The 24,118-nt window shown below is 38.3% G+C and overlaps 1 protein-coding gene across 1 annotated transcript in view; it reads right to left on the bottom strand.

Annotated features, from left to right (window-relative positions):
• The window catches only part of LRFN2 (leucine rich repeat and fibronectin type III domain containing 2), a 321,289-nt gene that overhangs the window by 33,049 nt on the left and 264,122 nt on the right, over window positions 1-24,118 (bottom strand). Inside the window, exon 4 of the mRNA XM_031964900.1 lies at window positions 16,741-18,189. Coding sequence (XP_031820760.1) covers window positions 16,741-18,164 — 1,424 coding nt within the window. The 5' untranslated portion in view covers window positions 18,165-18,189. The remainder of the gene's footprint in view (window positions 1-16,740; window positions 18,190-24,118) is intronic.

The raw sequence follows: 24,118 nt of genomic DNA, 5'->3' as shown, positions 1-24,118 counted from the left end.
GATGCCATAGTGCATAAAGTGCTGAGCCTGAAGTCAAGAAGATTCTCTTTCTGAGTTCAAATCTAGCCACAGATACTAGCCTAGGTAAGTCATTTAACCCTTTTTGCCTCTGTTTCCTTATCAGTAAAATGAGCTAAAGAAACGGCAGCCCATTCCAGTATCTTTGCCAAGAAAACCCCAAATTGGGTCATGAAGCATCATATAAAATTGAAAAATGACTCAACAACAGAAGTTGAACCCAAAAGAGAAACAAAGCCAAGATGTATAGATAGAAGGTGTAGAGCTGCACGAGACCTTTAGAGTTCATTTTGCCCTTCTCCTTATATCTGACAAAAAGAAAATAACAGTGTTCCAACCTAGGCCATGAGACTTCAAATTGATTTCATTTCTACTGTACCATGCATAAGATGAAAATAGAACCCATGGAAACTGATTAGGTCACTAAGGGAAGAGAAAGGAGGGAAAAGAAGGCCTAAAGGGATACTCCTGGGTATGGAATAGGACACAGATTTTGAGCCTGTAGACTACAGAATACTACCTATGCTGCAGGTGACCTGAGAGCCAAAAAACTCTAGACGAAAGCTCATAGGAAATGGGGATGGGGTAATAGTATATACAGAGAGCTCATAGAAAAGACCATTACATTTTGTTATGCTCTCTAATTATAGCACAGTGGATTGAGAATTATCCTGAGGAATAGGAAAATTTGGGGTCACATCCTACCTTGCATAATGGGTCAAACTCAAAGGCCACCAAACTGTTGGCAACATATAGACTTAGAAAACCACATATGAATATTAATTATGTTATGTTGTAGGACAACTATGTGGCACAGTGCATAGAACATTGGGGATGGAGTCAGGAAGACTTTTCTTTACCAGTTTCCATTGTCTAAAACTCCAATCCCCAAGACTCTAGTTAGAATCTTTAAACAACCTTTAAGACAACCCAGACTATTTTTGAGACAATTTAAATGTCTCAAAATACATCCTTTATCTCTCCCACACTTCTCTGGTTCCTCCCATCCTTGATCTGCACCCCCCACCACCAATCTCCCTGAGCTATAAAAGATTGTTATTTCCCTAAACCAAATTGCTCACTTATTTATGACTCATTGTAATTGCTTGATCCCATGAAGATATTCATGTAAAATAAAAGAGCAAACCCTTGTAACCTGTAATAGGTAGTTTGTCATGGTTGTTCCATGTCATGAATCAAATCTCTATTATATATAATATTCTTTTATAATTATGCTCTCCAAAATCTATTGCTCTCCAAAATCTATTTACCACTTCTGGTGCCTTAATTTTACCATTTCAGCTATAAAACCATGGGTTCAAATCCCAGTTCTGCTATTTATAAACTGTGTGACTTCAAAACAGTCAAGTTATGTATCATGTATTAAGTGTCTATTATATGTCAGGCACTGCTTATATATACTTACAGTAAAAAGCAGTGGGGAAAAGAAGAAAGGAAGGAAGGAAAGAAGGAAGGAAGGAAGGAAGGAAGGAAGGAAGGAAGGAAGGAAGGAAGGAAGGAAGGAAGGAAGGAAGGAAGGAAGGAAGGAAAGGAGGGAAGGAAGGAAAGGAGGGAGGGAGGAAGGAAGGAAAGGAGGGAGGGAGGGAGGAAGGAAGGAAAGGAGGGAGGAAGGAAAGGAGGGAGGAAGGAAAGGAGGGAGGAAGGAAAGGAAGAGGGAAAGAGGGACCTCTTGTGCTCAAAAACCTCATAGTCTAATTGGGGAGACAACATGCAAATAGCTATGTACAAATAAGTTGTATACTGAACAAACTGTCAACAATCAATAAAGGAAAGGTCCTAGCTTTAGAATGAATTGGATAAGACTTCTTGTAGAAAGTATGATTTTAGCTGTAATTTTAAAGAAGTGAGGAGATAGAGATGAGAAGGGAAAGCATTTCATGCATGTGGATGGTCAGTGAAAATACTGGGATTTGGGAGATAGTGTATATTGTGCCTGTCCAGAGTCACTGAATAGCAAAATGAGGAGTGGGGAATGAAATGTAGAAAGACTGGAAAAGAAGGAAGATAACTAGTTGTGAGGGACTTTAAATGTCAAATAAATAACTTTATATTTGATCCTAGAGGCAATTGGAAACCCCTAGAGTTTATTGAATAAGGGGAGATGATAAATTCCCATTTTCCCTCTCTGAGCCTCAGTTGCATGCTTTATAAAATATGCTAGTCAGATGGTCAATGATTCACAGAATTTGAGAGGTAGAAGGGATCTCATAGAACATCTAATCCAACACATAGATGGAATGAATATCCATTATAACATATTCAACAATGATTTTCAGCCTCTCTTTGTATGTCAGCAAGGATGGGGGCCTCATCTTTTGAGGTGGCTAATTCCACTTTTGTACAATTCTATGAAGGTTTCCTGATATTAATGAAGGTTGTCAAATGGAAGAGATGCTAAATTTGTTCTATTTGACTCCAGAGGGCAGAACCAGGGACAAGGAGTGGATGTTTCAAAGAGGGATAATTATAAAAGTCACCCTCACAAATAAAATTGGAGAAGAATGATTAAAAAGCAGTTATCCTGAAAAGGATCTGGGAGTGTTAATGGATTGATTGCAAGTTCAATATGAGTTATCAGTGTGATGTAGCAACCAAAAAAAGCCAATGTGATCTTAGATGACATTAAAAGGGACATTGGTAGAGACCAATGAGATAATATATTTGAAATGTTTCTTTTATTTATAGCTTGATAATTTATATAATTATATTTATATATGTTACATAAATTTAATATTATAATTATGATGTTGTTAAATTTTATATCATAATTAAAACATACCATATATTTTATTATAGTTATGATATTAATAGAGATTAATGTAATATTTTCATTATAATAATTTTATATTTAGAAAATGTTTCCTTATTCCCTTTCCTCCTCCTTATCTAATTTTATCTTATTCAATTCAATCCAGTGTTCTAGCATAACAAGATCCTTTTGTAATTTGACTATTAACAATGTGTTAGTTATCCCACCCAGAACTATCTTCTGTGAAGACTTGATGTGCTTCTATACTTTTATCCATGTCATCAATAAAGATTTGAAGATCTTTTGCCACATTGTCATTAAACCATTAACAATTCTATCTTTGAGTTCATCCAACTAATTTTGCACCTGTCTTATTGTACTGTTTGTATAAAGCATCTATTTCCATTTTCTCTATAGAATAGTAAGAGATACTGTATACCATATGAAAATTTTTGTTAAAATCTAAGTAAACTACTCCTTCCCCAACCATCATCTACTAGTTTAGTAATTCTGTCCAAAAAAAAGGACTGAGATTAGTCTTGAGTGACCTTTGTTGGATGAAACCAGTCTGGCTTTTTGTAATCATTATTTCCCTATTTTGATGTTCAACAACCAGTGTTTTAATAATCCATTCAAGAATTATTTCAGTAATGAAAGTCAAGCTCGCTGGCTTATAGTTTGTAGATTCTGTTCTCCTCCTTCCTTCCCCCTCAAATCAGAACATTTTCTCTCTTCCAATCTTGTGGTACTATTCCCATTTTCCATTCTTTAAACATCACTGATAATGGCTTAACAATTCCAGGACTCACCGATGTTCATTGGGAACAAGTGACTAGATCTTATTGAGTGCAGCTAGATGTCCTCTTATTACTACTAAGATACTATCTAGCACCAAAATTCTAGGAATTTCTAATTGAAATGCCTGAAAAATCATTTCACAATGTGCTTCCTGGAGAGAAATAATGAGAAATGGAAAGTGGCAGAATATGGAGTTAGAACACTCCATGAAGTATTCTATGGAGTTCTGAATCTCAGTTCTGTCACTAGCTGTATAGTTTGGTAAATGCCTTAACTTTTCTGTACTCCTGCTTTCTTATCTGTAAAAGAAGGGTTTTGGATTAGATGACTTTTCAAGTCCTTTTCACCTCAAAAATCTATGCTGTTATCAATATATGGTTACTCCATCCCTATTGTGACCTTTCCTATCATAATTTTGATATAACTTAGGCTGGCATAGGAAATTAAATGGGAATGTTGAGGGATTTTTGTAGAAACCACAGAAAATAAGCAACCCATTCAACCCATGACCAAATACTTAATTTAGATTTTACAGTAAGATACTGTACATATAGTACATAAAAAGGGGAAAAAAACAGACTTCTCTGGTATAAAGGGAGGGCCAAAAAATTTTATGTTGACTTTCCAGAGTAGCAAAATGTGGAAGAGATATTTGTCAGGGAACCACAAAGAAAGGAGTAAGACAGAAAGAATTAAAGATCATACAATCTTATAGTGAGAAGAAACCTTAGAGATTATTTATTTAATGTCTTTCATTTCAGAGAAGCTGAGGTTATTAAATCATAGACCATTAAGGTTTGAAGGGACCTTGGAGATTATCTAGTCCACCTCATTCATTTTATCAAGAAAAAAACTGAGACCAAGGGAGTAGAGATTTGCCTAGAGCCATATAATGAGTGAATGGCAGAGCTGAAACAAGAACCTGTGTCCTGTGTACATTATATTATGCTGAGACTAAATAATCATTCTAACCCAAACCCCTGATTTTCCCTTTCCGCCTTCCCTTAAATCACTGACTTCTCAAGTTTGAAAACACTCCTTGAGTCCCAAGGATATTTTGTTTGCAAACATTCCTTGAGATCCATCCCTACCTTTGTCTTTAAATATTCCTTCTATTCCTTCGGTTTAACCCATCTTACCTTCAAAGATTCCTTTGGTTCCAATCCCCTCCTGCCAGCAAACACTCCTTTGGTACTTTCCCAGTGTAAAATAAATAACAACAACAAAAACCCCAAACTAATCAAACACATTTTAAAATTAATGAGAAGCTGGTGCTTGATTCCTGGGGGAAGAAGGAGGATGGGAACATTTTCAAAAGAAGGGTTTCAATCATTCTGTAGTATCTTTGCACTTGCTAATTATTTTGATCTTTAGCAATTTCTCCAGACAGAATTTTTTGGGAAAAAACAGAGAATGACACAGGAAATTAATCACTCCTTAGTGACAACCAGGTCATGTGAGACTAACTGGTGTCCCTTTTCTTGTGGCTGATGAGGATGGTATTTGACCTTGTTAAGAGGGACAGAAAGGTATGTCTGTCTATTCTTTCATCTGAGAAGGACCTTTAACAAATTAAGTTAACTTGTTATTAAGTGAATTACAGTACCTGGAATTTCATGATTAGCAATTCATTCCTTTAGGGTTTTCAAATAGATCATTTGAGGCTTCCAGGCTTCCCCATAAAAATGTGACTGTTTCTGGGAGCATTCTGAAAGCATGAAATAAAAATTGGATTCAAGAGACTTGGATTAGAATCTTGGTTCTAACATTTACTGGTGTGTGTTCTTGGGTAAGTAACATCATCTCTGATCCTTTTTCTTTATCTGTAAAAAGATGGAGTTAGGCTAGATAGAATCTTAAATGTTTTCCAAATGAGTATGAGCATTTATGAGTATCTTAAATCCTTACAATGGAATCAAAGAACAAAAAAAAGTTTGAATTGTCATCTTATCCAAGCCCTTCATTTTAGAGAAGTGCAAGACCACATGGATAAAATTACTTGACCAAGATAACAAAGGGAATTAGTATATTAGATCTCAAGTTTCTTAATTTATCAGCTAATACTAGATCAAGGATCAGTCTATCAAGACTTTCCTATCTTGTCAGGTCTGAAAACATAAGGCTGGAATGATATGAAAAGGAAGGAAGGAAAGAAGGAATGAAGGAAGGATAAAAGGAAGGAAGGAAGAAAAAAGAAAGAAAGGGAAGAAAAGAAAGAGAAAAAGAATGGAAAGAAAGAAGGAAGAAAGAAATGACAAAAATGTAAGAAAAGAAAGAAAGTAGATAATAGATGCAGATTCTAGTATTCAGGATACCAGGCTCAGAAAGGAAGGCAGGAGATTATTAAATACAAACTCACTGACCTATCAATGCATTCATAAAAAAGGCATTCCTTTCCTTTCTCCAGGGAAGGGTACTGTTTTGAGATCTTCTCTGTGCCCATCTTTCCTCTTTGCTGGGAGCATGAAATAGAATTCTCATGGGAAGGCAGCTAGATGGCCCACAGCTGAGCTGTTTGCAAAAAAGAATCCTGGTTTTATGAGTGGTTTTCTTTTTCTTTTTGGTATTGATGGAATAGGCAGAATCAAAGAGGAGAAAGCTGTAAAATCCCCCTGAGGTTCTCCCAGTAGAAGATCCATGGTCAGAATACACTAAGTATCCTCCACCTACCTCATGCTCCATTCTAGCTAGGAAGTTCATTTTTTGCTAATTACTAATGGCATAATAGTACAGTTTAATGGAAAGCACATTCATTCTGTTAATTAATTGTGTGACATTAGGACAATTGTTTAACTTTTCTTAACCTTAGCTTTCTAACCTATAAAAGAGGCATAATATATATTTGGGGCTGTAAGATATCTTAGATGCCATAGAGTTCAACTCTTTCATTTTACAAATGAGAAAGTTCCATCTTAGAAAGACTAGGTGACTTGCCCAGAGTTTCATATCTAACATGACAGAATTTCACCCAGAGTCTTCTTGACCACAGAAGGGCCAGTCACCTGCATCATCATGGCCCATGATGCTATATTATGGAGGTGAAAGTCTTCCTCTGAAAAGCTCATATACTGGTGGTCTTTGCCTATGATTCCTGCTGCTACGGCTCATTTGAGCTTGAGAGTTCTAACCTAAAAATCAGGTGTCAGCATCAATATTATGATCCCTAGAGGTGGGAAGGGGTGAAGAAAAGACACCTTGGCTGCTGAAGGAGGGTCAAACTGGCCCAGACAACAGTGAGGGGCCACTAGACCTTGTGAAATAGAAAGAGCTAAACTCAAAGAAAAAAGAAAAGGAAAAGCAAAAAATATATATTTGTATATTTAACTGTAAGATGAAGTTACTATTACTGTTTTTTAACCACATGTTTGGTTGTGTGTGTGTGTGTATAGATTTCACCCATGGATAGAATTCCCAGCGATGGACTTCCCTTCATGGAAGTAAATAAGTGTTTGGTCTTCAAGTTAGATTCTTGGAAGGGGATGGAGAGGTTAAGTGCCTTTTCTCAAGGTGACATGCGCAGTACGTGTTAGAAAGAACCCAGCATTTCTTGATCCTGAAGCCAGTGCTGCAAATAGTGTCCAAGGCTACATAATCTATTTGTGCTCATGCCATTTCCTACCTCCTGGAAACAGGATACCTAATTCTTATATTTTCTCCCACCAAGCCAGGAATAATATTCCCTTTATTACTTTTTCCTGTTGCATATGCTAAGTTCCAGTATCTAGCATGCTTTCTTGCACATAATAGGCTTTTACTACATGTGTGTTGATTTAAATTGCATTTTTGTCCTGCACACATTGTTGCCCTATACTCCACCTTCCCCAAAGAAACATACATTCCCAGAAGGGAGGATGAGGGCTTAGTTCTTCCAGGAGCAAATAAGACATTAGCTCAGGGAAATCTTCCCCATGTGCCCCTTCCCAGGGAGAGTCAGAATAGCAGTGATCTGATTCCCTGCCACATTTGGAGGGTCATTTCTGGAAGAATAGGGAGTGACAGTCTGATGTTACTTCTTGCACAGGAGACAGAGTTGTGATCAGCAGGCCAGCATCATTCCCCACCTTCTACTTCTCTCTCTGGAGAATAACATTCTCATCCAATAAACAATGTTGATGACAACAAAGGCTGAGCCCTGCTAATGCCAAAGTGTACTTTTAAAAATGCATTTGCTGTTCATTCTCCTTGCTCTCCTGGGGACCATTCCAGCAATGTGCCTGGTGACAGATGTTCTTGATGGCTCTCGCAGACAAGTGTTTGTGAGTATCACTCAGGCTGATAATGACATGCCGGGCACTTCACTTGACTTCCCCTGTGCATCAGGGATGGAGCCCTCCCCCCTTTTCTGCTCTCCCTGTCTGTCTCCCTCTGCCTTTCTGTTTCTGTCTGTCTCTCTCTTGGAAAGAATGGAGGGGTTTCCTTCATCCTCCAACACTACTTTGTTTCCAGATGTCCTCCAGCATCACAGCATGGTTCTCAGCATCAAAGGTCCAGGCCCTGACATTTCCTTGTTATGGGACCAACTCCCAATTAACTACTTTGTAGATGATCTACAGCAAGTGCTCAGACACAGTAGGGAATCCTCACTACCCTACTTTTAACGACCCCCAGCCCCCCGCCCCAGTCGTACTCTGTCTCTTTCCTGACTTGGCAAATCATGTTCTTGTAAAGTCATCCAAAAAAAAAAAAAAAACAAGCATTGAAAGGAGTTAAATCTGCCAAAAGGCAAAAAAAAAACAAAACAAAAAAACAAAACAAAAAAAAAAAACCCAAGAAGGAAAAGAAATAATGTGAAACAATTCCAAAGGCAAATAAAATGACATTTATAATCTCTGTGATTTGGAATTTCTTTGGGGTGCCACTCCTTTCCTTACTAGACTGAATCATCAAAGGTATGATCCATAAGGCCCAGTTCTGGCTCAACAAGGATGTTTCAGTGATAGTCAAGTCACCAAAACCTATTAATCAAATATCTATTCTGTGTCTCGCACTGTGCCAAATGCTGAAGAGGCAAAAAAAGGGGGAAAAGTAATACCTGTTCTCAGGGAGTTCTCAGTCTAATGGATAAAAAACATACAGAGAATTATGTATAAACAAGTGATAGGCAGGAGAAATTGGAGATAATCTCAGTGAGAAAGCAATAAAATTAAGAAGACTGGGGAAAGAGTTCTTGAAGAAAGTGATAGATCTACAAGCCTGAGGAAATCCTCTGCTAGCTCCCTTCCTGGGGGACCATTAAGCAAGCAAGTCAGCAAGCAACATTTATTAAATACTTACTATATGCTAAGAGCTGAAGATTCAAATACAATAGTGAGATGATCCTTGTCCTCAAAGAGTTTACTGTTTACAGATAAATCTAAGACATATGCAAAATAAATTCAAAATAATTTAGAGGACATTGACAAATGAAGAGATAAAGAAAATCCACTTGAAGAAGGTGACATTAGAATTGACCCTTAATGCTAACCCTTAATGGGGTTCTAAGAGGTAGAGATAAGGAGAAGCCTCATAGGTATGAGGGGACAGCTTGATAGAATGCTATCTATAAGGAACAACAAATAAACTAGTTTGGATGGAAATCAGTGTTGAGGGAAATTTTTAGTTTGCCTGAAAATATAGTTTAGAACCGGACTGTGAAGGGGTTGCAGTGTCAAATAGGGTTTATATGTGATCCTAGGGGCAATCCAGGAGTTTCTTAAGCAAGAGATCAGAAGATGCTTCGAGTCTTGTTTTAAGACACCAGTTTGTCAGCCAAAAAGGAATATGGGCTGGAGAAGGACATCAGGGAAACAAGGAGCCTATATTATAATAATTTGAGTGATAGGTAATCAGGGCTGAACTAGGATAATGTCCATGGAGTAGAGAGAAGGTGCAAGAGGTGTTGTGAAAAATCTTGGCAACTGATTGGTTATGGAGAGTGAGGGAAAGGAAACATTCAAATCAGGAAAGGTTGTAGATTAATGGTGGGAGTAGCACAGCGTCAAACCTGGAGAAGACCTGAGTTCAAATTTGGCTCCAGTCACTTACTATTTATAAGTAAAATCCTAAACAAGTCACTTAATCTCTATATTCCTCAGTTTCCTTATGGTGACAATGATAATAGTGCCTTTCTCATGGAGTTTTTGTGAAGATCAAATTATATAATAATTATAAAGCACTTAGCATAGTGTTTGGCAGTTAGTAAGTGCTATATACATGTTTGTTGTTGTTCTTGTTATAGAGGTGGCATAGTGAGGTCAGAAAAACCTGGGTTTGAATCTTGCCTTAGATACTTACTGAATATGTCTATCTCAATTTCCTCTACTGTAAAATGGGGATAATAAAAAAAAAAACACCTATTAATTAGTATTGTGATGACCATTTATAAAACTTTAAGTACATAAATGCCAGTTGTTATTTTTATTGTTAGTAATAACATAATGTTGTTAATAATAATAAAATAATAATAAAGTCTGAAAATGGTTGTGAGGAGCAAGAAGCAAGCCTATATTTCCTGGCCAGGCAAATTGAGGCTTTAGAGTAGAGTACCAGGAAGGGTAGCCAGAGATGTAGCTAGATGGTCAGGAATACTTGAATAGAAATCTTGAGTCTGGTGCTTGCTGTGTCAGACCCTGAGAAAGTTACTTTCTATCTGCCTCAGTTTCCTCCTTTGTAAAATGGGGATAATATTAGTACTTATTCCCTAGGAGGATCAAAAGAGATAAGATTTGCAAAGTATTTTGCCACCCTTACAATGCTATTTACATATCACCTTATTTAATTATTATACATACCTTTGGGGGAAAACCAAATTTCTGTGAGTTTGAGAAGATGGATGGATACCGAGGTAAAGAAGAGGTACCCCCTCTTCTCAACTCAAGAATGATTGTGGCTGTTATGAAAGTCTCAGAGTATGTGGCAATAAAGTTTGAAAATATTTTCCAGTAACAATGAAATTCTCTTGAAATCATGGAAAGGAGAGCACTGCATGGGTTAATAATAGTAATCCACATTTCCATTAGCACTTCAAAATTCACAAAGCATTTTTACTCTCAATAGTCCTGTGATGTAGACAGTATATTGTTATCCTGTGATTTCATTAGTGCAGGGAATTCCTTCTTTGCATCTAATAGTCTTAGGGATTTGCCAAAAGCATTGAGAGATTACATGATTTCCCCAGATCACTTGGAGGAAGGGCCTGACCTCAGATCCTCATGGATACAAGGGCAGCCCTTGAGCTGTTCCTCACAATGCCTTTCATAGTGGTATAGATAAGGAAATTGAGGTCCAACAGTAACCTGATGAATAAATGTTGGGGCCAGGATTTGAATCCGTGTGTCTCCCTCCACCTCCACATGCAATGCTGTCTCTCATAAACTCACAGAAGAATCACTTCTGTGGTTTACATGTGTCTACTTCAGGCTGGAGCCTTGGAACTGTTCAGGGCAGCAGCTGAATTGGAGAAATAATCCTATAATTATAGAATCTCAAAGGTGAAAAGAGTCTTTAGAGGTGATATAGCTCCATCTTCTACCCAGAACAGGAATCCCCTCAGCAACATCTCTGACAGATGGTCCAGTCTCTGCCTGCACATTCCCAATAACAGGGACCTACTCCTTGATGAAACAGCTGCACATGACACCACTGTGACACTCTCATTGTGGGAAAATGGGGTCTTTGGTTCAGGAAATGTCTGCTGCTCTGCTGTTCTGGCCCCTTTACTCATGGCAATTACATAGAGTCTAATCCTTCTTCCACATGTCAGCCACATACATGTTTATGTGTATGGGCTCATAAATGTATGTGTACATATATACATATGTATATGCATCTGTATATGGATAGCAAAAAGGCCCTAAAAATATACTTATGTATATACAAAAACATACAAACATATATACACATATATGCATATAAGTGTATCCTTAAACCAAGCTGATTCTAATAGGCCACCAATAGGTTCTAAGCCAACTCCCATTTGGTTATTGTTTGAGTTCTGATTAACTTCTCTGAGATTCACTTTCCTCTTCTGAAAGTAAAAAAAGTTGGACTAGATGGCCCTCCCAGATCCCTCCTAACTCAAAATCTCTAATTTTCCCAATTCCCAATAATTATCCCTTCTCTCTCTTAGTTCTCTCTCTTTTTTAGTTTAAATAAGTCTAATTAAAGGGATGTTATAAGGACATTTTAAGATTTTAAAGGTGAAAAGGGATTCCTTAATCACTTCATCCAAACTCTTCATCTTATGGATCCCAGAAAGTACAAACACTTACTAGAATCATAAGTTATGAGCTTGGATACCATCTAGAGCAACCCTCTTCTTTTATAGATAAGGAAACCAAAACTTGGAAAGATAATATAATATAAATAAAGCTTTGATTAAACACTATGTGCCAGGGACTGTGCTAAGTTCTGGGAATATAAACGAGTGGATAAAAGATAGCTCCTGCACTCAACGAGCTCATTTTCTAGTGGAAGAAAGGAAGCTGAAAAGCAGGGTGAGGGACAGTGAAAGGTATGGGGTAATGCACCTAATCTAGGTCCGTGTATAAAAGTTCAAAATTAAATCAGAGCCAGGAATATGTCTGGGAGAGAAGGGAGCATGTGTAACCTGGGTATTTTCTCAAATGGAAGTTCTGGACAGGAACTCTTCTATTATAGGAAAAGGTCACAGAGGCATCTCCCAAGGGAAGTAGCATTGGGCTGGTCATTGAAAAGTCCCAGGGAGTCAGGGGGGCAGTTTCAGAAGAGAAGATCATAAAGTGACTTGTTCAAGATCACCCAGTCAATACGTGTCAGAGTCAGAATACCAATTTCAGGTAGGTAAGTCAAAGACAGAGTTCTGAGTTCAAAGGCTCACTCTTTCCACTGTACTTCACTGTCTCACTGGAGCTAGAGTCTGAACTTCAAGCTCGCAATGGATAATAAGAACAATGGCAACAATTGCCGGTCTCCTGACCCCCAAACCAGTTCTCCACCAAGAGCTTTCAAGGGTTCATTGTGCAGTATGGATTTGTGTCTCTTCACCCTGATATTTGTCTTCTTTTATATACATTCTAGGCAGTCAATCCCTTCTTAATATGCAACTCAGAACTGAACATACTTCTACAGAAGTCTGATTTCAGAAGAGTTAAGTGGGATATCATCTCTTACTCTGGAAACTATTTCTATTAATGAAGCTTCAGATAACATTAACTTTACTGGCTGCCCACCATTGACTCATTTGGAATGCACACAGCCAATTGAAAGCACCTGGTTTTATTCACCACTGTGGTTGAGCCGTATCTACATAGCTGGTTAGGGAGGACAGAGTCAAAAAAACCTGAGTTGAAATGCAGACTCAGTTATATGATTCCAGGCAAGTCACTTAACCTCAGTTTGTCCCAATTTCCTTGTTCGTAAAATAGGGGATAAGAGAAGCATAGGATTGTTAGGGTTGACTAGGGTTGTTATGGGGATCAAATGAGATAATATTTATAAAATACTTTGCAAATCTTAGAGATAAAGAAACAAATTAAGTTAAATTTAATTAAATTAAAAACAAATTAGCAAATTTAATTAAATTAGAAACAAATTAAATTAAATCCAGCTCAAATTAAATACAAATAAATAAATAATTTTAAATAAAAGTAATGCTAGCTATTAATATTATCATCATTTACATGCAACTTTTTCCAAATGAAAAGGAGGACTTTACATTTGTCCTTGTTGAATTCATATTATTAGGAACATGAGATATAGATTCAGAGTGAAAAACGTCCCTAGAGATTGTGAAGTCAAATATCATTTTATATATTGGGAAATTGAGGCTCAGAAAAGTTGAGTGATTTACATAGGATTACATAGCTGCTAAGTGTCTGAGTGTCTGGAGTCTTCCTGACTCCGGGTCCATCAGTCTATCAACTGTACAAAAGTACCTCCAAACAACATTGTGCTTCATATGATTCTACTCATTATTTAATCCTGGTAAAGTGTTCTCAGTTCTTGATTTTGTCAATGAGTATGTTACCCATCCCTCTCAATCTGTGTCATCTCTGAATTTGATAAATGTGCTCTACATTCATCTAAGTAACTGACAAAAATGTTAGTAAAATCAAGGCCAATGACAGAATGCCCCATCAGATATTTCTTCTTAGATTATTATAAACCATTTTAATCCACCTAAGTGTATTATTTTATTATCTGGTCCACATCCCTCCATCTTATTTGCAAGGATATCATAAGATTTTGTTAATGTCATGCCCAATTTAGAAGACACTCAGTCTATAATATTCCCTTGATCAAGAAAAGAAAATGAGCTTTGTTTGTCATATTTTATTCTCATTAGATCCATTCTAGCTCACATTGATCATGACATTCTTTTCTAAGTAGTCACAAATCACCTGTATATTGACATTTACCTGTTTGATAAATGTTTATGCATTGATTGATTTCTCATCATTCAGCAAAAGAGATATAGTACCCTTATCCTTGTCAGAGAAATGTCTAATGAGCCTGTATTGCAGAAATTATCCCTAACTGTTCTTCAATTTCTTCTTTTTAACATTACATGCTGCATTTATTACATATTTTAAAAGAAAATCCAGCTGTACAGAACAGAAATATGCAGTTTCATGCACTATCCTCTTTTTCTGCTTTATAATATGCATGAAAATGCTCATTTTACTCAGTAATCAAGTTCAGCATAAACAAGTCAAATAAAGAATCAGAGAGAGGAAGGAAGGAAGGAAGAAAAGAAGTAAAGAAAGAAGGAAGGAAGGAAAGAAGGAAGGAAGGAAGGAAGAAAGGAAGGAAGGAAGAAAGAAAGGAAGGAAGGGAGGGAGGGGCGGAGGGAGGAAGGAAGGAAGGAAGGAAGGGGAAGGAAGGGAGGAAGGAAGGAAGGGAGGAAGGAAAGTAGGGTAATACTATAGTTTGGAAGCCACTAGGTTAAGTAACCTCTAAAGTCCCTTCTAACTCTAAATCTTAATATGCCATTTCCATAAACATTTCCAATTCCTTTCAGTTTTGAATTTCTAGAAACCCAATCAATAAATATTTGTTAATTACCTACTGTATGCCAGGCACTGTTCAAATAAAAAAAAAAATTAAACAGTCCCTACTTGCAATGAACTTACATTCTAATATTCTATGATCTAAGTGGAGCCTGTGCTTTATACAAATACAAACTCTGCTAAATCTCCACTCCATCTTATATAGAGGTTGTCCATTCCATAGCTATAGATATCTATCTATCTGTACATTAAACATATACATGCATATCTGTATATACACATGCATACATACTGGTGTGTATGCACACAAATACATACACACACATATATGCCTAAGCCATGCTTTTCACAGTGTAGAAAATCATTCTTTCTTGGTTAAGTTATTTCTCTAACTAGAAACTCTCATGGTCAGATTTTTCCTTTTGGGAAGAAGTGAATAAGATGAGAGCATACTTCACATAGGTAAACTGGTTGTCAGGTAATTGAATATAGTGTAGCATAGGGGAAAAACAAACCATAATACTGGCCAGTAGAGTTTTATCCTATGGTTGTAGCAAATACCTCTTTCCATATGTGTGTGTGTGAGAGAGAAAGAGAGACAGAGAAAGAGAGACAGACAAGAGAGAGAGAGAGAGAGAGAGAGAGAGAGAGAGAGAGAGAGAGAGAGAGAGAGAGAGAGAGAGAGAGAGAGAAGAGAGAGACAGAGAGAAGAGACAGAGAGAGAGAGAAAGAGAGAGAGATGGGTAGCAGGGAAAGAGGAATGGGACAGCAGGGGTTGGTTTCTTCTCTCAACATCCATTGCCGTTTAGTTAATTCAGTTCAGTTTCTTTGTGATCTAACTTGGAGTTTTTTTGACAAAAATACAGGAGTGGTTTACCATTTCCTTCTCCAGCTCATTTTATAGATAAGGAAAATGAGCAAACAGTGTTAAGTGACTAGTCCAGGGTCACACAGCTAATAAATGTCTGAAATCACATTTTAATTCAGAAAGATGTTTCCTGACTCCAAACCTGGCTCTCTATCCACTGTGCCACTTAGTTGCCTAAAAGTTAAGGTCTTCTTTATCCCTAAAAAAAGAAACTGTGTGACTGAATAAAGTCACTGAATAAAGTGAATAAATTTCACTTCAAATCCTCAATGGAGTGTGGGTTTGGGAGAGTAAAGGATAGAGAAAAGAGAACAAGCATTTATTAAGTGCCTACTATATGCCAAGCACTGTGCTAAGTACTTTATAAATATCTCATTTGATCTGATAAGGCAAGGGAAGTATGGAAGGGGGTTAGATTAGAAAGCTTTGAATTTCTATGCTTCATTGAAACATTAACTATGACTTAGGAAATAGTAGTAGACCAATACTTAACCTTGAAAAGAAATTAATAACTATATATATATTTTTTCCTTTTCATTGTTATTATTTCCCAGTGACTACACAGAACAAATTAAATCCCTTTTCTCCATGAAAGATAACCTTTCAGATATTTGAAGACATCTTTCATGCCCAATTTCATGCCTTCTGTTCTTTGGAATGAACATCCTAGGTTCTTTTGATTAATTCTTAGAAGGCTGAGTCTCCAACCATTTTACCATCTTGATTACCTACTTGCCTCCACAGATAGATTACAGTTTGTCAATGTCTGTCCTTAAAGTAGGGAGATTTGAACTGAATACAGGGAGGAAAGAGGAATTAGTAAGGGACATAAGTTTCCATTGACCTACTTATCCTTCCCTTTTCCTTCCTTCCTTCCTTCCCTTCCTTCTTTCCCTTCCCTTCCTTCCTTCCCTTCCCTTTCCTTCCTTCCTTCCCTTCCCTTTCCTTCCTTCCTTCTCTTTCCTTCCTTCCTTCCTTCCTTCCTTCCTTCCTTCCTTCCTTCCTTCCTTCCTTCCTTCCTTCCTTCCTTCCTTCCCTCCCTTTCTTTTCTTCCCTTTCCCTTTCTACACAAATCACTCAATGTGATTGGGCTACCTCCCTCTTTTACAGCTTCTTCACGAGGGCCCTTTTACAATTTCTTTTGCTCCTGGAAGTTGCTTTGGGTGTCCTTTTAACTCTGCTTTTAGCTGTTAAAAATTTCTAATGAAGAGGAAACAAAATATGATTTGTCCTGGGTTTACAGACCTTCCATTGAACTCCAGACTGCTTCCCCACCTTTGCCCCTCCTCCTGAAATACTCTCCCCAGACCCTGGCTCACCTGTAAATTAATACCTCGTCATCTGAGCAATTGTACTGCAGCTGATACATCTTCACTCGGGGAGCCGATTTGCTCACTGACCACTTGACCAGAGCTGAAGTAGTGGTCACATCGGACACAAGCACAGCTCTCTCTGGGGGCCCTTTGGAGGCTTCCCCACCCCCTGCTCCTCCTCCTCCTCCTCCTCCTGCAGTTCCTCCCCCTCGACCAGCTTTGCTGGACCCAGTGATGTCAGAGAGGCGGGATTTGGGGGATGTGGTCCGGCTGGTGCCATTGCTCAGGTGAGGCAACTGGACAATGGATACCTCGACAGTGGCCGTGGCCTCACCAGCTGCATTGGCAGCAATGCAGGTAAAGGCACCGTAATCTTGTGAGGTGGTGATGAGGATGTCCAGGGTACCGTTGTCATAGGTAGCAGTTCGGGATGTATTCCCAATGAGGCGGTCATCGGGGGCCACCCAGTGGATTAGAGGACTAGGGTCTCCAATGGCCTTGCACTTGAGTGTTGCAGCTTGGCCTTCTAGCACCAGCAGTTTGTGGGTGTGCTGGGTGATGAGAGGGGGTTCACACATAAACTCCTCTTCCCGCACGTGCCAGAAGTACCGGCCTTTCAGGCTAGCTGGAGAGCCACACGTCTCCAGGTCGTCATCCCTGTCTAGGCGTCTCAGCCATAGCAGCTCACAGTTACAGTGCAGTGGGTTCCCCCCAAAGCTGAGAGACAAGGGCGGTGTGAAAGGTGTGGCGGTCAGACTGGATGACTGGGAGCGGGCAAAGATGGGGTCTGGAGGCAGTTTCTGCAGTCGGTTGGAGGTGAGGTCCAGGCGGGCTAACTTCTGGAGGTCAGCAAAGGTGCCCTCAGCAATGTGGTCCAGGAGGTTATGGTCCAGACTGAGCTGATGAAGGTTCACCATGCGCCGCACCGAGTCCCAGGGCAGCCCGCGGAGATTGTTGTAGGAGAGATCCAGATCCTCTAGTGTCAGCAGGAAGTCCTCAAAGGCGTCATCAGCCACCTTGTCCAGCTGGTTGTTGTTGACGATGAGGTGCTGAAGGTTGACTAGGCCACGGAGGGTATCCTCCCCGATGCTTGGCAAGCGGTTGCTGTCCAAATGCAGCGACCGGAGGCTCTCCAGATCCAAGAAGGAGAAGGGTTGGATGTAGCTGATGGTGTTCCTGGACAGGGTCAGGTCCACCAGCCCTGTCATGTTGGCAAAGTCCTGGCGACTTATGTGGATAATGAAGTTGCCACCTAGACGCAGCTCTACCGTCCGGCGGTCAATGTCTGGTGGCACAAAAAGTAGCCCCTTGGAGGGACACAGTGTCCCCAGGGATTCGGAGAGATTCTGGCAGACGCAGTACTTGGGGCAGGCATCAACCACAGCAAATGCCATGCCAAATGCCAGGAGGCTGCTGAGCAGGGTCTCCATGGTCTGGTCACTTGGGCCTTGGTGCCTGGAAGGGAAAGAAGAATAATTAAGATAAATCAACTGCTTTCTTGACTTCCTTCTTGCCTTCCTTCCTCTCTCCCTATTTTCCTCTTTTCCTTCCTCCCTCCCTCCCTCCCTTTCACCCTCCTTTGTTTCTCTGTTTCTCTTTCTTGCTTTCTTTCTTCCTTCCTTCCTTTCTTCCTCTCTCCTTCCCTCTCTCTCCCTCCCTCTCTCCTTCCCTCTCTCTCCCTCCCTCTCTCCTTTTCTTTCTCTTTCTTTCTTTCTTTTTCTTTCTTTCTTTCTTTCTTTCTTTCTTTCTTTCTTTCTTTCTTTCTTTCTTTCTTTCTTTCTTTCTTTCTTTCTTTCTTTCTTTTCTTCCTGCCTTCCTTTTTTCTTCCTTCCTTTCCCTTCCTTCCTTCCTTCCTTCTTTCCCTTTTTCTTTCTTCCCTACAAAGGAGAAAAATCTATAAACACAGAATAATAAAAAATTCATTTCTGTTTAGAACTCAAATAGGCTTGATGGATTCTTTGGGATTTTTTTGTGTTTGCATTTAAAGAACAACAGAATTACCTTTCTAACAAGATTAGGCTCAGGCTGATATTAAAATCAGTCTGCATTCCCTTAGCACACAACAATAGACAGACAATGAGCAAAGATGTCTCAGAAAGGGAGAGAGATGGGGAAAGATGGCTTTGAATGAAAACATTTGCCTCCACAACCCACAAAACACATACAGGCAAAGATAATAGAGAACCAACTGGGTTTTTGTGTAAAATGTTGTTGAGTAGAACAGTGTCCTGCAGTCAGGAAAAACTGCATTCAAATTCTGCTTTGGACACAGCCACATGACGATAAGCAAGCTATCAAATGGCTTTCTGAGCATCAGTGTTTTTATCTGAAAAATGGGGACTATAAATAATACCAGTATCACCTACCATCTCACAGGATTTTTGAGGGTCTCAAGTGAAGAAGTAAGTACAAAGTCTTTTGTGAATATTAAAATGGAGCAGCTGGATAGTGGAACATCAGGCCTGGAGTCAGGAAGATGAGTTCAAACATGGCCTCAGACACTTATAAGTTATGCAACCTTAGGCAAGTTATTTATATCTACTTCTTCATCTGTAAAATGGGGATACACCAGAGAAAAAAATGGCAAATGACTCTACCAAGAAAAGTAGTGGATAGAACAGATAGGGTTTGCCATAACTGAACAATAGAAGAAAACATTAAAATGCTTTATAAATGTCAATTAGCATTATAAAAAAGAAATTTGATTTTTGAAATCAAATTTTGGTTATCTGTTGTTTGTCTTCTGTTTTTGAAGACAATAACCAGTGACATCATAGGATAATATCTTAGTTGCACGTGAATTAAAATTAAGGGAGGGAGAGTTGAGTATAATTAGCCTCATTCTCTCTCCCAGAGTCATTGAAGTTCCATGACAAGACACAAGTCAGAATGACTGGCTATGGCCCATGCTTGCAACAGATGCCCTCACTGTATTTGATATCTGAGCAAGTTCCAAGAGCTCTGCAGTACTTGCTTCACCTGCCGCGTGTCAATTGGAACAAATCATTGCCATCCACCCATTTCACCTGGGGAAGCCTTCACGTACCCCTAGTTAGGGGAGTTGACAGTCCCCTACTCATCAATGAGTTTGAGGACTGACAGTTATTCCTCACCTGCTTTAGTTCATCTGCTAGGATGGTTTTAGTGGGGTGGGGTCATTAGATATTATGAGAAAAACGCTATGAAAATGGGAACTATTACTTTTTTTCTTCATCATGATTATCATCAAGAACAGCTTCTCAGAAGCCCAGATAAGAGTTGGGTGACTGTGAACACCAAAGGTGGGGGACCAGCTTTGAAAAGGACTTAGCAAGCCCTCACAACAGAGGCAGACGTCCTTGAACATCCCTCCCACCCACTGGTTATCTAATGAGGTGGCTAAGTGGCAAAGGGATTAGTGTTAGGTCAGTTTTGGAATCAGGAAGACCTGAGTTCAAATGCAGCCTCAGATAGTAGCTATGAGATATCTAATAGACAGATTAATAGCACCACTTGCCTCCCCAGGTTTTATGGAGATCAGCTGAGGGGGAGCTAGGTAGTATAGCCTATAGAGCACTAGCCCTGGGGTCAGGAGAATCTGAGTTCCAATTCAGACTCAGATACTTGACACTTGCTGACTATGCAATCTTGAACAAATCATTTAACCCTGATTGTCTTGCAAACCTCCCCAGCCCTGCCCCCCAAAAAAAGATTAAATGAGATAATGTTTGTAAAGATCTTTGTAAACAATCAATCGATTGAAATGTTAACTTTACAACCAGTTGTTCAGAAACCATGGCCATTACTGCTATGACTGTCTATTATACACTAACCCTTTCCTTCTCCCCAGAGATAGCAGTCCCCCATATGTATCTCACTTAATATCATATCCAAGATTCAGTTGTTTTTCAGTCATGTTTAATTTTTCATGACCCTATTTTGAAGCTTTTCTAAGCAAAGATACTTGAGTGATTTGCTGTTTCTTTCTCCAGTTCATTTTACAGATGAGGAAACTGAGGCAAATAGGGGTGAAGTGACTTGCCCAGAGTCACACAGTTAGTAAGTCAGATCAGATGTGAGCTCTGAAAGATGAGTCTTCCTAATTCTAAGCCCAGTGGTCTATCCACTGAACCACCTAGCTGACCATAACATCCAGAAAAAATTCTATTTGATTGGATTCATTTTAGGGAGGTTGTATAGTTGTGATAAGAATCTTACTTAGACTTGCAGTCAGGAGAAATTCTTATATTTCCAAGCCATGCTATTAAAGCCAAGTCATTTGACTTTGGTGTATTCCCATTTCTTTACTTTAATACAGAGAGAGAGAATGATAGAATACTAAATTTGATGTCAGGGAGATCTGAATTCAAATCCTCTCTCTGACCGCTAACTAGTTAGATGACCTTGTGCAAGGGACTTAATCCCTCTCAACCTCAATTTTTTTCTCTGTAGTAAAGAGGTTGAAAGAGTGGGTGTCTAAGAGTCTTTTTCTTTCTAAAAGCAAAATCCTACTAAATCATGATGGGTTCCAAACTGCGATGGTAGAGGGAATTTCTTTGTCTAGAGTCCCCTCCACACAGGTAAACTCATACATCCTTTGCATATTCATGTAATACAGTCATAATGATAGTTATTCTAACAACCTCACTGGGATATTATAAGAAAAATGTTATGGAAATGGGAGCTATTACTCTTTTTCTTCATTTTATTACTATCAAGAAATATCTCTTATAAAGTATCCATTTGTACATAGTCTTTTGTCAGGCCCTAAAAACAATTTCCTTGATAGTGGACTACTCTTTTAGAGGTTCAGTCAGGGACAGACACACTAACCTTGACCTATAGACAACTAGTTGTATAGAAATATTAAAGTAAAACATGATGAGATTGGGCAAGTAGGTGGAGCAGTAGGTAGAGTATAGGGGCTGGACTTGTCTTCTTGAGTTCAAATCTAGTCTCAGACACTTTGTGTGACCCTGGATAAGTCACTTAACCCTGTTTTCCTTAGTTTTCTCATCTTTAAGATGAGCTGGAGAAGGAAATGATAAACTACTCTAGTATCTTTGCCAAGAAAATCCCCAAAACCTCTTTGCATGAAGTTGGATGTGACAGAATAACAACAAATGGGCACAATGTGATGATTTTATTTAATGGTCAGAAAATCTGTGATTTTGCCAGTGAGTGTAGTTCCTCTGTTGAAGCAGATTAAAACCCTTCTTTATTTTAGCAGAGTTTTTATGAGATGCTATGACACATAATTTGTCACTTGGTGGCCAATTGTCCCCTCTGCACTTAGTAAGGTTCATTTTCAAACATTATACATGCTATCCCTTATTGGGGCTGTATGTTATATGAACATGTTTCCTCTTTGATTATATCCTATTTATTCCATATATTTTTGCATGTCATTTTCCCCATTAGATTGTGAGATCCTTGAAAACAAGTACTGTTTTTGCCTTTCTTTGTATTTCAGGACTTGGTACAGTCCCTGGCACATAGAAGGTGCTAAATAAGTGCATGTTGATTTAATGTGTTTAGATTAGTAGGACCTTCCAGAACTTCGCTACCACTACACTTCAATAACTTTGATCTTTTGCCTCAAAATATCTTTTCTCTTTTCTAGAAAATCATAGAATCATAGTATTGCACAAATTAAAGAGACTTGAGAGATCATTTAATTCAGTTCTCTACAAAGCATGAAACCATTTTATAATATACCCAGGTGACAGTCCAGCGTCCCCTCAAAGATTTTCAATAGTGGGGATTCACTACCTTACAAGGCAGTCTATTCCACTTGAAAGACTTCTAACTGTTAAGAATCTTTCCTTCCTGTTGTGTTTCTTGCCTATAAATTCATTCAAATCTCATGTGGACTCATTTCTGCCAAGGAGTCTTCCTTGATTAACTCTATCCTACCATGAATTTTCCTTTACTTTGAATTCCCTCAGCACTTGATTAATGGGTACAATTCACCATCTCCCTATGGTTATGAATGTGTTTCATGGACAAATATCACAAACTTTATTTTTTAAATAGTATTTTCCCTCAGTTACATGTCAAGAAAGTTTTTAAGCATACATTTTGCATGATTTTGAGTTTCAAATTTTTCTCCCTCCCTTCTTCCCTTTTCCCTCCTCTTGTGAAAATGGTAGGCAGTTTGATATATGTACTATCACATAAAACATATTTCTATGTTAGTCATAGTTGTGAAAGAAGAAACATCAAAAGGAGAAACACAAGAAAGAATAAAGTGAAAAACATGCTTTGATCAGCATTCAGAATCCATCAATTCTTTATCTGGATATGGACAGCATTTTCTTTTATAAGTCCTTTGTACTTTGTCTTGGATCATTGTGTTGCTAAGAAAAACTGAGTCACACAATTGATCATCACTCAATTTTCTCCTGGTTCTGCTCATTTCACTTTGTATCAGTTCATACAAGTCTTTCCAGATTTTTTCCAAAATCTGCCTTTTCATCATTTTTTATTGCCCAATATTATTCCATTACATTCATATATTACAACTTGTATAGACATTCCCCAATTAATGGGCATACTTTCAACTTCCAATATTTTGCCACCATGAAAAGGACTTCTATAAATTTTTTGTACATTTAAGTCTTTTTCCCTTTTTATGATCGTTTGGGGATACAGACCTTATAGTGTTATTTCTGGATTAAAGGGTATGAACAGTTTTATAGCCCTTTCGGCATAGGTCCAAATTGTTCTCTAGAATGGTTATATCAATTCACAACTCCACCAAAAGTTCCTTAGTGTCCTAATTTTTTTCATATACTTTCTAACATTTATCATTTTATTTTTTGTCATATTAGCCAATCTCATAGATATGAAGTGCATTTCTCTAATCAATAGTGACTTAGAGCACTTTTTCATATCTAATTTCTTCATCTGAAAACTGCCTGTTCATATCCATTGGTCACTTATCTATTCAGAAGTGGCTTAAATTTAACTAAGCTCTCTATATATTTGAGAAATAAGGCATTTGTCAGAAATACTTACTATAAATATTGCTTCCAGCTTTCTCCTTTCTAATCTTGGTTGCATTGGTTTTGTTTTTCAAAAGCTTTAAAATTTAATATAATAAAAATTATCTATTTTATATTTTGTAATATTGCTATCTCTTTGGTCATATATTTTTTTCCTTCACATAGATCTGACAGATAGACTATTCCTTGCTCTTCTAATTTGATTATGCTGTCATCCTTTTTGTCTAAATTATGATTATTACTTGTGTATTTCCCTCCATCTTATTTATTCTTTCTCCTGTTTGTCCTCTCATTCCTTTCACCTCTTCATTATTGTTCAATTTCTGTCTACGACATCCCCTGATCTGTCTTCCTTTCTGTCACTTCTTACTCCTCATCCCTTTGCTAATCTCTTCTTC

The sequence above is a fragment of the Sarcophilus harrisii genome, chromosome 4, assembly GCF_902635505.1.
Source record: "Sarcophilus harrisii chromosome 4, mSarHar1.11, whole genome shotgun sequence".
NCBI lineage: Eukaryota > Metazoa > Chordata > Mammalia > Dasyuromorphia > Dasyuridae > Sarcophilus > Sarcophilus harrisii.
This window is presented reverse-complemented; position numbering and strand designations above follow the sequence as displayed.